The following is a 13,254-nucleotide window of genomic DNA, read 5'->3' as shown; positions in this document are numbered from 1 at the left end:
TCTCAACCGACTATTTTGATTTCTGTATTGACCATGTTGTGAAAACATGAATAAACTTTTATCCAAATTAGGACGCCTTTCACTGTTTTTATTGTGATACAATATTTGAGTTTGTAGTGTTTACGTTAGCTTAAAGTGAGCGCAGTTAATGTTCTATGGTAAATTTGCATGATGAGTGTATACAATTAGTAGTAAAGAAATGTAAGCTTAATATATGGACATTGATGTTGTATAAATGATTACGAAAGTGCAAATTTACAAACCCGTAACAAACAAACAATATTCTGAGTTTGTACTATTGAAGAATTATACTTATGGTTATTTTGCGAAGAAACCACCACCTCAGCTGGTGCATGATATAATATGAAGTGAAGAATAGTGAAATTATGTATGTATTATCGCTAAAACCTGCGCTGGAGAGGTTTGGGAAAGACGGATACTGACTCAATCGTCTGACGTTTGTTGACATCAAAAGCACATGGGGAGCCTCACAACATCTGCGAAGTGACTTCCGGTTAAGGTAGGAATATAAACCATATTGTAAAAACAAATACTTACTATGAAATGTTAAACATGCGATATATTGACAAGATAGTAGCAACAGTATTTGTGTTAATGGCAGAATGTACTATTGACATACGGGAATATGGCGAAATGACAAAAGTAACAAAATCCTTACTCCCACTGACGCACTACTTTCATCATGGCGACTGTTGACGATGAAGATATTGTCGATGACGAGCAACTTGAGTCTCTGCTGTCTTTTCCAGCAGATGTCCAGGAAGCTATAGATCAAGTTAGCTCATGTCCTTTCTTACTGATTTATTAAAACATATATAACTAACCTACCCATGACTGGACTATATATACAAATATATAATTATTTACGCCTGAGTGGGGAGATAACTCTGAATTAGTAATGTCTTGTTTGGCGTGGTGGGCGTGCCGGTTGGCCGTGATGTAATGTTTGTGTTATGTTGAGATAATCTGATACTCACAAGATATAAGACCCCTCTAACACTTACAGCAAAATTATATGGCATCGAAGTATATCTCTCTTTAAATGAGAATACACAGTCATTGAAAATGTCTCGCAAAAAATCAAGAACATTTTTGCCCAGGCCCTAAACTGTTACTACACTTACAGTTAAATCCGCCGAAAGAGGAGTGATGATTATTTAATGATGCATACACATAATGGTCAAACCTATATAGACTTTAGGCGTATTAGCATTTTCCTTACAAACATGCTGACATGTTCAAAGATATGATATAACCATAATGGTCATGTCATAAAATAGTCATCCCTCCTCTTTCTGTTTAACAGGGGCACGGGTGGCCAAGTCGCCTAAGGCGCCGCGATTCGCTGTGCAGAGTTGCATCCCTTGGGCACGCCAGAAACCTATGATTGTGGGTTCGAAACCCGGTTCGCCCCGATTATGTTTCTAGGTTTGTCAGAACCATACCCGTGCTCGTGGGTTTCACCGAAGTGGTAAACATCTAAGACCTGCATCACTTCTGGCTTTCCTCCCACATTAAGCTGACACGCCACGATATAACTAGAATACTGTTAAAAGCGGCGTTAACCCCAACTCACTCACTCATTTTCTGTTTAACGGGGGATAATGACATTGTTTTCATCTTAGGTTTTGGAATACGATTATTGTTCCCATTGGATGCAATATGGCATTTTTTTTCTTTCATTTCTTATGGCACATATCAATGGAACATGTGAGGTGTCCCAATCAGGCCACCACTTGTTCCAATTAACCCCAAGCTGGGGAAGGTTGAGACATAAAATTGAAGAATTCAGTTCTTCAATTCTTCAATGATTAACTTTGCATTTGTTCACTTTGCAAAAGTTTGGTATTAAAGATTCACATGAACATGCACTAGGTCAAAGTTCTTACTTCATATAGAAAAATAGAATTTTGTCCCAATGTGCCCTGGTCTCCCCTATATATAGCCTATAGGATCTTCAATGTCAAACAGTACATGTTTCACAAATTGATGCATGACTTGCTGTTTTGTGTTTCAGGTGCTTCCAAGCAATGATCCCCTTGACAGACCAGACTTCAATCCAGTGGATTATATCAACTCACTGTTTCCTACTGAACAGTCTCTGGCAAACATAGATGATGTTGTCAATAAAATTAGGTTCAAAATAAGGTTTGTTCCGCTTTAGAATACTGGTATCATGGTTTACTAGACAGGCATATTGATAAACTCTTTTTAAATCTTGATTATACCACTTCTTCATCAGCCATCTCTGGTCTACGGGATAGAGCATCTGCCAGGAAAGCGGAAGGTTGTGGGATCGATCCCAGCCGTGTCATACCAAAAGATGTCAAATATGGTACCTGTTGTTACCCTGCCTGGCACTCAGCATTAAGGGGCTAAAACAAGGACTGCTCAGCTCAGAGTCAGTATACTGTGTCTGAGTGGGGTATTCATGTTAAACTGTGGCAAGGTGTCTCAGTGGGCAAGCACTGTAAAATCGGCGTAAGTCCGATCTAGTACAAACAAGCACACACATGCATGCATGCCCTCACATCGCTATATAAGTGCAATAGTCTTGAGCCCGACACTCAACCCCATTTCACCACTTCACCAATTGGGCCCGTGAAGATCCAGGGTAGAATAGGTCTTCAGCAACCCATGCTTGCCGTAAAAGGTGACTATGCTTGCCGTAAAAGGCGACTAATGGGATCGGGTTGTCAGGCTCGCTGACTTGGTTGATGCATGTCATCGATCCCAATTGCATGGATCGATGCTCATGATATTAATCACTGGATTGTCTGGTCCAGACTTGATTATTTACAGACTGCCATCATATAGCTGGAATATTGTTGAGTGCGGTGTTAAACAACAAACCAACCAACCAACCAACTTCACCAATTGAAGGATGTTTTAAGAGTAGGACAGTATACAGGTATACTATAGACCAAGAATTAACAGTAAGAATGTAATAACAGTAAATAAAATTTGAAAGTTGATCCAAGTGTCTTTGAGGCGTTTGGCATCTTACTTTAGCGACCCCCTAGATCTTTGTTAAGTTACGTTGTTGACAATCAAGCATGGTGTAATAAAGTATTCTCATATCCAAAGTTGGATTTCTATAGCATAGTTAAAGTTGGTGTTACCTATGAAACATATTTTATCGCATCACTTCATGTCAATTTCAGTACTCAATTCACACTCTTGTGATCAAATTGGGTAGGCAAACAAATCTTTCTCGGATTGAAAGGCTGTGTCCTTTTGCATTGTCCCTGTGACGGAAAGGGAGTACCTTTAATTTTTTAGGAATGTCCTTTTTATCAAAGCTTAAGGGAATATGTTCTCAAATGCTACTTCTATGAGAATCCATCACAAAATAAATTGATAAGACTATGTACATCATCATATCCAATTGAAATAAACTATCTAGCTAAATATATATAAGCATTTAAAAAACAACGAAAGTTCAACTCTCGTGCATGCACTGTTACGGTGCTCCAATGCAATTCAATGTGATATGTGCTTTGTGTAATGGGCCAGTGGCACCTTTACTGAATAAATGCATTTCATTAATTAGAATAATGGTAAGGGGACAATGACTGACTGATGAGTAAGGAGACTTTTGCAAATTACAGACGCCTTGATGATGAAGTGCGGGCAGTGGTTCGGGGGCAGACAAATGTGGGTGAAGAAGGTAGACAGGCCTTGGAAGAAGCACAGAAGGCTATCCAAGATCTGTTCACCAAGATCAAGGATATCAAAGACAAGGCCGAGAAGTCGGAGGAAATGGTCAGTTGGTCATCAGCCACTCCTGTATTGACGTGTATGCAAATTAACTTGTGGTGGAACGCTGTAACTATAGCCATGAGTTGTAAGCAGAGTCTAGTAAAAATGTTGTTTGTCTTATAGTGCAGGGGCGATTGATTGAATAATCGGTCAAACGGTAGATCTGGAAAGTTATATCGATTATCGATCTGCTGAAGGCAATCGATACATGTGTTCCTTAATGTCCAATATTAATAACTTCAGCAGGAATTTATTTAGGATATAAGCGCCCTTGGCTGGCAAATTTGGATAATACTTTTATTTTGTTCGTATTTTCTTAATTTCAGAGATATTTTGACTAGAGAAGGGTATTGGAGGTTTAAAGTGTATCACAATATTTGACGATGCACAAGGCCACATTGCAATACATATCACAATATATTGTATAATTCTATATTTTGAATTCAGAAGCAATTTGAAACACCTGTGTATGAATTGAAGGTCATAAATGGAAGAAAACAAGATGCTGGTACAACATGATGTTTACTCATTCAATAAATACATATGGATGCACGCTCCAGGTACCGGGGTATTTGGCAAGTGTATAACATTAAACACATGGTAAAATGATGCTTTTTGAGATCACCCGATATATCAAGCATTAAATAATGATATTGTGGTACAGATCATAGAAAGAGTGAAGCTCATTTACCTATGTACCGATAATAACGTGCACCCTTAATTTTGATAATATTTTTTAGCATTGCATTCTATGCAATTAGAATTAAAGTGGAAGCCTCTTCAGTATAAGAAAATTTTCACCTTTTTTATATTAATTGAAGTCGGTTTTTTAGATTGCATCATTAGAAATTGGTACTAGTCCTGTAGTCCTTGCCAAACTGCACAATAGTTATGGTATCATAAGGACAAGTAGAAATTTGCCCTTTTTAATTAAGGGTTCGGTATATGGTATTATTATAGGGACAAGTAGGCTAAAACTGTTAGTTTCTATCACTGCTCTTTCTCTTTATTAGTCCTGTTGTTAGTAAAATAGAAGTCACACCGACCAAGTCATGGCTAATTATAAACATAATTACATGAATTGGGGCATTTTTTATTTCATTCTGGAAACTTTTACCATGTTTACTGACATTTGCTGTAGACAAGGTGCCAAATATTGGCCTCTGAGTATGTCTATATAAATTTATGTATTGTGTTCAACCATTCAATAAATCTGGTCCACCATGTGCACTACTGATAACTACAATATTATAACATACCATGCTCCACCCTGATCAACCCATGCTTGTCGTAAGTGGCGACTATGCTTGTCATAAAAGACGACTATGCTTGTCGTAAGGGGCGACTATGCTTGTTGTAAGAGGCAACTAACGGGATTGGGTGGTAAGGCTCACTGTCTTGGTTGATGCATGTCATCGTATGCCAATTGCATGGATCAATGCTCGTGATATCAATCACTGGAATGTCTGGTCGAATGTTTACAGACCATCGTGATGCAGTTGGAATATTGCTGAGTGCAGCATTAAACAACTAAACTCCACCCAGATAACACTTTACTAGTCCACTGGAAATGGAGTAGTTTGTGGAATGATTTTTCAGAAATTATGTCTGATTGATACTCAGAATCATTATATGGTTACCATGGTTACAGGTAAAGGAGATAACCCGAGACATCAAACAGTTGGACCATGCGAAGCGACACCTGACCTCTTCTATCACCACACTGAATCACCTACACATGCTGGTGGGAGGGGTAGATTCACTCACGTAAGCAGCCAATGCTGTACTGGTTACAGTTAAAAAATGAACTGCTTAGAATTTGTCAAAAGAAAGAAATCAAAACCTTTGGACAGCCAGCAGAACCTGTTTAAAATACATTTTAAGAATAATATCAGAAGTCATATGTGTGTTTTAACTTTTTTGTCTCATTGCTGATGTGGTCTGAGTATGCTGAACGCATTAAAAAGCAATATTATTGTTTGAGGTAATGACTTGTATTTTAGCATTAAAATTGGTGATTGCTCGAGCCTTTGAGAGTTGAACAACTAAGCATATAAAATTGAGAGTATTTCCACAGAAATCTTATCTTTGTACCATACTCACCCAGATTGGAATTGATTTGAAGCCAGTGCTTAGACCAATGAGTGCTCAGATTACAGTGCACAAACACCAATATTTCTTGCGAAGCGTGCCTCAGACTTGCGACCATCTTCTCTACACATTGCTTCAATATTAGGCCAAATTCTTGCTCAGAGTTGGGATGATCTGACCTGAGTGAGTTTTTCGTGACTGACACTACCTGGCATCACTACTACATGGCATATGGACATATTTATTCACAGATGGTGGGGAACGTAGTAGGCGTATTGGTGAAAAAGAATGTCATTCTGCTCAGAAACCTTTCGGTTTGTTGACAGCATCAATGAGCGTTGTTGTCTTTTGTCCGTCATCCGTCCACTTAACCTTAATCTCTCCTCCAAAATCTACTGAACATATCAATGTTGTCTTTAAATAAATTTCCACATGTCGAAAGTGAATTTTCCTTTTGAAAAATTCAAAATGTCTGCTGCAGGACTCATTTTCATAAAAGACTCGGCCTTCGTGCCAACCTTTTCTTCTCAGAAACTATTAGACATATTGCTTTTAGGCGATGTTCATAATATGGCATGCTCCTGTAAATGAAGTAAAGCTGAGATTTAAAGGCTTTATATGTACTGTTTTCATGCGGCAGATCATTAACACGAAGACGTCAGTACGGAGAGGTGGCCAACCTGCTTCAGGGTGTACTGAACGTGCTGGAGCACTTCGACAAGTACATGTCCATACCCCAGATCAAACTGCTTGCTGACAAGTAAGTTGCAAGTTGTATCCTCAGGCCAATGTTTCTGAGTCTTTAAAAAGTGTCCAGTATGTGGAAAACTATTTTGGGTTTAGTCTAAGATAAGACGTGAACTGTCAGTGTAGAAGTATAACAAAATGCTCTTTCAGAATTAGTTTTGATCACACGTACAGTCTGTGTTAAGATAATAGTTGGTTTTTTTCATAAGGCGTACATTTTTTTGTATTTGCTACAGTCACTATCAATATATTTGTTTTACATTTCATCTCAACAATGCTCTTTTGCCTGGTTAGTACAGAATAACTATCTTGATACATGATTACACTTTGTGGCATTTGAATAGAAACAAACGATTATGGTAATTGATATTTTTTGATATTGATGTGATTGACATGTAGTTTGTGACCTGTTTAATCAATGGTGTAGACCTGTAGAGTTTTAGCTGTTTATTCATTGCATATGGGTTAACAATATTTTCAGTTTCGAGAACTTGAATTGAGAAGAAGTTTATTTGTCAGTTATACACCTGTACATTATGTATTTCATGTGAAACTGACAATACTAAATGTAGTTTTGAATCAGAGTAACGCCAGTTTAGACATGGCCACTAGGCTGTCAAATTGAAGGACTAGTTTATTTTCTCCTCAAATCTGCTATGTTACATAAGCCATGAGGCCAGATTGAGCTGTGGACTGGTGAAAATTTACTCATGTGGCTGTCCTTGTAACACAAGAGACACTTGGATCTACATGCTGTGGGTCCTGTCAGTGATAATCAGAGGTTACTCTACTGTAGATATTGTTCCCGCTGTTGTGAACATGATCAGTGTACAGACTTTGATTGTACTCTTATCCTTCAAGGGTGAAACAAATTCAGTCAGAACTCGGAACACAGATCATTGCTGACTTTGAAGAAGCCTTCCAGGGAGCTGGCGCCAAGGTAGGTTTCATCATCATCATGGATTGCTGTGATACTGGTATTATATTTCTAAATACTGGTATTATATTTCTAAAAGCTGGTATTATATTTCTAAAAGCTGGTATTATATTTCTAAAAGCTGGTATTATATTTCTAAATACTGGTATTATATTTCTAAAAGCTGGTATTATATTTCTAAAAGCTGGTATTATATTTCTAAAAGCTGGTATTATATTTCTAAATACTGGTATTAAGTTTCTACAAGCTGGTATTATATTTCTAAATACTGGTATTATATTTCTAAATACTGGTATTATATTTCTAAAAGCTGGTATTATATTTCTAACGACTTGTATTATATTTCTAAATACTGGTATTATATTTCTAAAGACTGGTATTGTACTTCTAAATGCTAGTATTGTACTTCTAAATACTGGTATACTATTTCTAAATACTGCTATACTATTTCTAAATACTGGTATTATATTCTAAATGCTGGAATTATATTTCTCAACACTGGTATTATATTCGAAATACTGTTCTTATGTTCTAAACACTGGTATTATAAGCCTATAAAGATCAGAGTTAGAATATGTCTTCAACATCCCATGCTTTCCGCAACAGGCGACTATGCTTGTCATAAGAGGCGACTAACACGATCAGGTGGTCAGGCTCGCTGACTTGGTTGATGCATGTCATCGTATCCCAATTGCATAGATCGATGCTCACTGGATTGTCTGGTGCGGCGTTAAACAACAATCAACATCAACTGGTATTATATTCTAGTGAGTGAAAGACAGCTACCGTATATGCCACATTAAGCACCCAGGTCATTTAGAAAATTAACAGAAGGGGGCACTTTAAGCTAAATTGAATGTCAAAGGAAGATTTAATGCCTCCGGAAGATGCTATATAGCCCCCACCCAGCCATCCCCTCTTCCCCTGTGTTTCAACCGTTCGGTAAGGGAATGAGAGAGTGACATGTATACCAAGTTGGTCATGTGGTACCAATGAGCCTGTGCGGCTCGGGGGGTGCGTTTGGTTGAGCTGCTTTTGTATGAGTCAGGAGAAGTGTAATGGATATTTTTACTCTAAAAAACACATTTTGCAGTCGGAACATTATGTTCTCAATTTTATGCCTTTGTCCAAAATATTCTTAAAAGATATTTGGTTGTTGCATTTATGAGATTTTCGCCATGTTCTTTCAGTATGGGCCTAGCAATCAGAAACAGCTGAGGGAGGCGTGCTATGTGGTCAATGTCCTTGACCCACGGGTGAAGCGGGACCTCCTCAGCTGGTTTGTGAAGCTGCAGCTGTCCGAGTATCTTGTGTTGTTTGCCCAGGACCAGGATGTAAGTATCACCACATTTACGTTAATCCGAAAACAATGTGACCGTGTCCGTGGTCTAGTGATAGAGCATCCGCCGGGAGAACAGAAGGTCCTGTGTTCCATTCCCGGCCGCGTCATACCAAAAGACATTAAAAGATGGTACTTGTTGTTACCCTGTCTGGCGTTTGGCATTAAGGGGCTAAAACAAAGAATGGTCGGCTGGGAGCCAGTATTCTGTTTCTGAGTGGGGTATTCCTGTTAAACTGACACATGGTATCTCAGTGGGCTAGCATTGTTAATCGATCTCAGCCTGGACTAGTACAAGCAGCCACATACATGCATATCACTACATAAGTGCAATAATCTTGGATGCGACTTTAAACGTCCTTTCACCTTGCCGAAAACAATGTACATCAGCAGTTATCAATTAACTAATCTACTGTCCTTTTCCTGCCACATCCCCTGAAAGTACACCCCACCATTGAGATATATATCATTACGAGATCACAGGTTACAAAGGCACATCAGCCATCAATGTGGTAACTCATACAAGCAAGTGACTTTGCATCGAAACATCGACTTTGTGATTTCTTACTGGCCGTCCGTCCAACTTGTATATATTTCTACAAGGAGATAGCTAGGTCCTTTCACAGGTAACCCTTTTCACAGACTGTGTTCAGATGTTGCTGACATTGCTTGAGATGACTGTGTTCAGATGTTGCTGACATTGCTTGAGATGACTGTGTTCAGATGTTGCTGACATTGCTTGAGATGACTGTGTTCAGATGTTGCTGACATTGCTTGAGATGACTGTGTTCAGATGTTGCTGACATTGCTTGAGATGACTGTGTTCAGATGTTGCTGACATTGCTTGAGATGACTGTGTTCAGATGTTGCTGACATTGCTTGAGATGAATGTGTTCAGATGTTGCTGACATTGCTTGAGAAGACTGTGTTCAGATGTTGCTGACATTGCTTGAGTTGACTGTGTTCAGATGTTGCTGACATTGCTTGAGATGACTGTTCAGATGTTGCTGACATTGCTTGAGATGACTGTGTTCAGATGTTGCTGACATTGCTTGAGATGACTGTGTTCAGATGTTGCTGACATTGCTTGAGATGACTGTGATCAGATGTTGCTGACATTGCTTGAGATGACTGTGTTCACTGTCAGGTTGCGTGGCTGGACAAGATAGACCGACGGTATGCCTGGATCAAGCGGACCCTGGTGGACTTTGAGGAGAAGTTCGGTCACTTGTTTCCCCCCGATTGGGAGGTCAGCGAGAGGATTTGTGTGGAGTTCTGCGACATAACCAGGTGACATTACTTGTCCTTCATTTCACCCTTTTTACCCGTGAAGATCAGAGTTGTAATTGGTCTTCAGCATGGATTGATGCTCGTGATGTTAATCACTTGATTGTCTGGTCCAGACTCGATTATTTACAGACCGCCATCATGTAGCTAGAATATTGCTGAATGCGGTGTTAAACAACAAACAAAAAAACATTTCACTCTTTTGCTTGTTGTAGGGGAAAACTAAATTGAATGCGGTTGTCAGGCTCACTGACTTGGTTGATTGCATATCATCATACCACTGAGGCATGAGACATGCTCATCATGATATCAAACAATGGTTTGTCTGGTCCAAGACCTGTAGAACACACATGTGTGTGGATGATCATCTTTGAAGAGCTGTGTAGGAGTGTTACATTAGATTTAATCATGTCAATTTTACTATTGCTATTGTCTCCTCAAAAAATTTCCCCACAACCAGATATATATCATACCAGTCTGTGCCCAAAACGGTTGAGACTTTTAGCCCAAAATTGCCTTTTAGCATGATTTTCAGTTAAGTTTAGTGTTTTTATATGGACAGTTTTAGCTAAGCTTAATAGACCCAATGAAATTTTACTAGACTCGGTCTTTGGACTAGTGGCTAAAATCGCAGACTGTCATACTAGCTGACTATTTGATGGGATGCTCATTTTTCAATCCAAACACATCTAGTCTCAAATTTACGCAATGAATAGTGCTTTTAGATGGAGACAGTATGTGTGTCTATTTTGTCGGATGCGTGCATATTAATCTGTTGTTTGTTTTCAGGAGAGAGTTATCTCGTATAATGGGGCGCAGAGCGGTGGAGATTGATGTGAAGTTGCTGTTGTTTGCGATACAACGCACCACCAACTTTGAGACTCTGATATCAAAACGTTTCATGGGCGTTACTCTGAATGAGGCACAGGTATGATTCTAATTACGTTCACCATTTGACATAATTACATATTAGTTAGTCTCACTTGTCTACTTACATGCCAGTGTATTGGCTGCAGGTAATTGCATATTTGTTCAATTATTCCCTATTCTCCAACCATTCCACTGATTTGTCTGTGGTTGTCAAGTTGATCCAAGCTGTTTCAAGTTGTGCCAAGTTGTTGTCAAGTTGATCCAAGCTGTTTCAAATTGTGGCAAGTTGTTGTCAGGTTGATCCAATTATTCCAAGTTATCCCAAGTTGTTGTCAGGTTGATCCAAGCTGTTCCAAGTATTTCCAAGTTGTTGTCAAGTTGATCCAAGCTGTTTCAAGTTGTCCCAAGTTGTTGTCAGGTTGATCCAAGCTGTTCCAAGTATTTCCAAGTTGTTGTCAAGTTGAACCAAGCTGTCCCAAGTATTTCCAAGTTGTTGTCAGGTTGATCCAAGCTGTTCCAAGTTGTCCCAAGCTGTTGTCAGGTTGATCCAAGCTGTTCCAAGTATTTCCAAGCTGTTGTCAGGTTGATCCAAGCTGTTCCAAGTATTTCCAAGTTGTTGTCAGGTTGATCCAATTATTCCAAGTTGTCCCAAGTTGTTGTCAGGTTGATCCAAGCTGTTCCAAGTATTTCCAAGTTGTTGTCAGGTTGATCCAAGCTGTTCCAAGTATTTCCAAGCTGTTGTCAGGTTGATCCAAGCTGTTCCAAGTATTTCCAAGTTGTTGTCAGGTTGATCCAAGCTGTTCCAAGTATTTCCAAGTTGTTGTCAGGTTGATCCAAGCTGTTCCAAGTTGTCCCAAGCTGTTGTCAGGTTGATCCAAGCTGTTCCAAGTATTTCCAAGCTGTTGTCAGGTTGATCCAAGCTGTTCCAAGTATTTCCAAGTTGTTGTCAGGTTGATCCAAGCTATTCCAAGTTGTCCCAAGCTGTTGTCAGGTTGATCCAAGCTGTTCCAAGTATTTCCAAGTTGTTGTCAAGTTGAACCAAGCTGTTCCAAGTTGTTCCAAGTTGTTGTCAAGTTGATCCAAGCTGTTTCAAATTGTGCCAAGTTGTTGTCAGGTTGATCCAAGCTATTCCAAGTTGCCCCAAGCTGTTGTCAGGTTGATCCAAGCTGTTCCAAGTATTTCCAAGTAGTTGTCAAGTTGAACCAAGCTGTTCCAAGTTGTTCCAAGTTGTTGTCAAGTTGATCCAAGTTGTTCCAAGTTGTTGTCAAGTTGTTCCAAGCTGTACCAAGTTGTTCCAGGTTGGTCCAGTTTGGTCCAAGTTCTCCCAAGGGACTCATTTATTAAGGGGCCTGGGAGGTTGAGATTAGTCTTAGGACTATCCTATTTTGCATACACCATCCTCCCATTTTATGTAACATTTTTTTCATCCCGATGACCTGCATCACTTCAGGCTCTCCTAGCATCTCAAGCTGACAAGCCATCATTTGACTGAAATACTGTTCAAAGCAGCTATAAATCCAACTCACTCACTCACTCTAATCTCCCAACAATCATATGATTTGAATATGGGCTGTCATAGATGTCTGAGGTAAAGTTTTCCATCCTAGGGGAAGCCTCCCACTCCAGCTCCAGCACCATCAACAAACCCCTTTGAAGAATCAACAAACCCTTTTGAAAATGAGAGTGATCAGGAAGTCACATCCCCGTCAGGAGAAGAGTCCAAGGTAGATAACTCTCTTGGATTAGGATTCTAACTTTTCTCTAGGGCATATGGACTGTCTCCCTGGTCAAGTGGATAGAGCATCTGCCCGGAGAGCGGAAGGTCGTGGGTTTGATCCCCGGCCACGTCATACCAAAAGACGTAAAAAGATGGTACTTGTTGTTACCCTGTCAGTATGAATGGTCAAAAACAAGAAGTGGTCGGCTGTGGGCTAGCACTATAAAATCGGCATTAGTCCGAACTAGTCAAAGCCCCATTTGACTTCACCACACCTCTGGGTATACAGAGTATACATGTAACATTTAATCTAAGGCTTAAAAAAATTTAAGAATTGGTTCTCAGTCAATTACTTTTGAAAATATAGTGCAGGCGGGCGGCCTGTTCAAACTAGTATGTAACCAAATAAACAGTTGTGAAAGGGCTACAAGCATACAAACTCCTATTGCCGCCATGACCATAACACGAGATGCGCAGTAAAGC

The 13,254-nt window shown here is 39.4% G+C and overlaps 1 protein-coding gene across 1 annotated transcript in view; it reads left to right on the top strand.

The window, feature by feature from the left end:
• Positions 1-695: 695 nt before the first annotated feature.
• Positions 696-13,254, top strand: part of LOC124118058 (vacuolar protein sorting-associated protein 53 homolog) — a 32,396-nt gene continuing 19,837 nt past the window's right edge. Inside the window, exons 1-10 of the mRNA XM_046480108.2 lie at positions 696-796; positions 2,039-2,169; positions 3,633-3,786; positions 5,435-5,550; positions 6,515-6,634; positions 7,483-7,561; positions 8,749-8,892; positions 10,045-10,187; positions 10,974-11,112; positions 12,662-12,778. Coding sequence (XP_046336064.1) covers positions 704-796; positions 2,039-2,169; positions 3,633-3,786; positions 5,435-5,550; positions 6,515-6,634; positions 7,483-7,561; positions 8,749-8,892; positions 10,045-10,187; positions 10,974-11,112; positions 12,662-12,778 — 1,236 coding nt within the window. The 5' untranslated portion in view covers positions 696-703. The remainder of the gene's footprint in view (positions 797-2,038; positions 2,170-3,632; positions 3,787-5,434; positions 5,551-6,514; positions 6,635-7,482; positions 7,562-8,748; positions 8,893-10,044; positions 10,188-10,973; positions 11,113-12,661; positions 12,779-13,254) is intronic.

This window comes from Haliotis rufescens, unplaced genomic scaffold (assembly GCF_023055435.1).
Source record: "Haliotis rufescens isolate VD_foot unplaced genomic scaffold, xgHalRufe1.0.p SCAF_15, whole genome shotgun sequence".
Classification (NCBI taxonomy): domain Eukaryota; kingdom Metazoa; phylum Mollusca; class Gastropoda; order Lepetellida; family Haliotidae; genus Haliotis; species Haliotis rufescens.
This window is presented reverse-complemented; position numbering and strand designations above follow the sequence as displayed.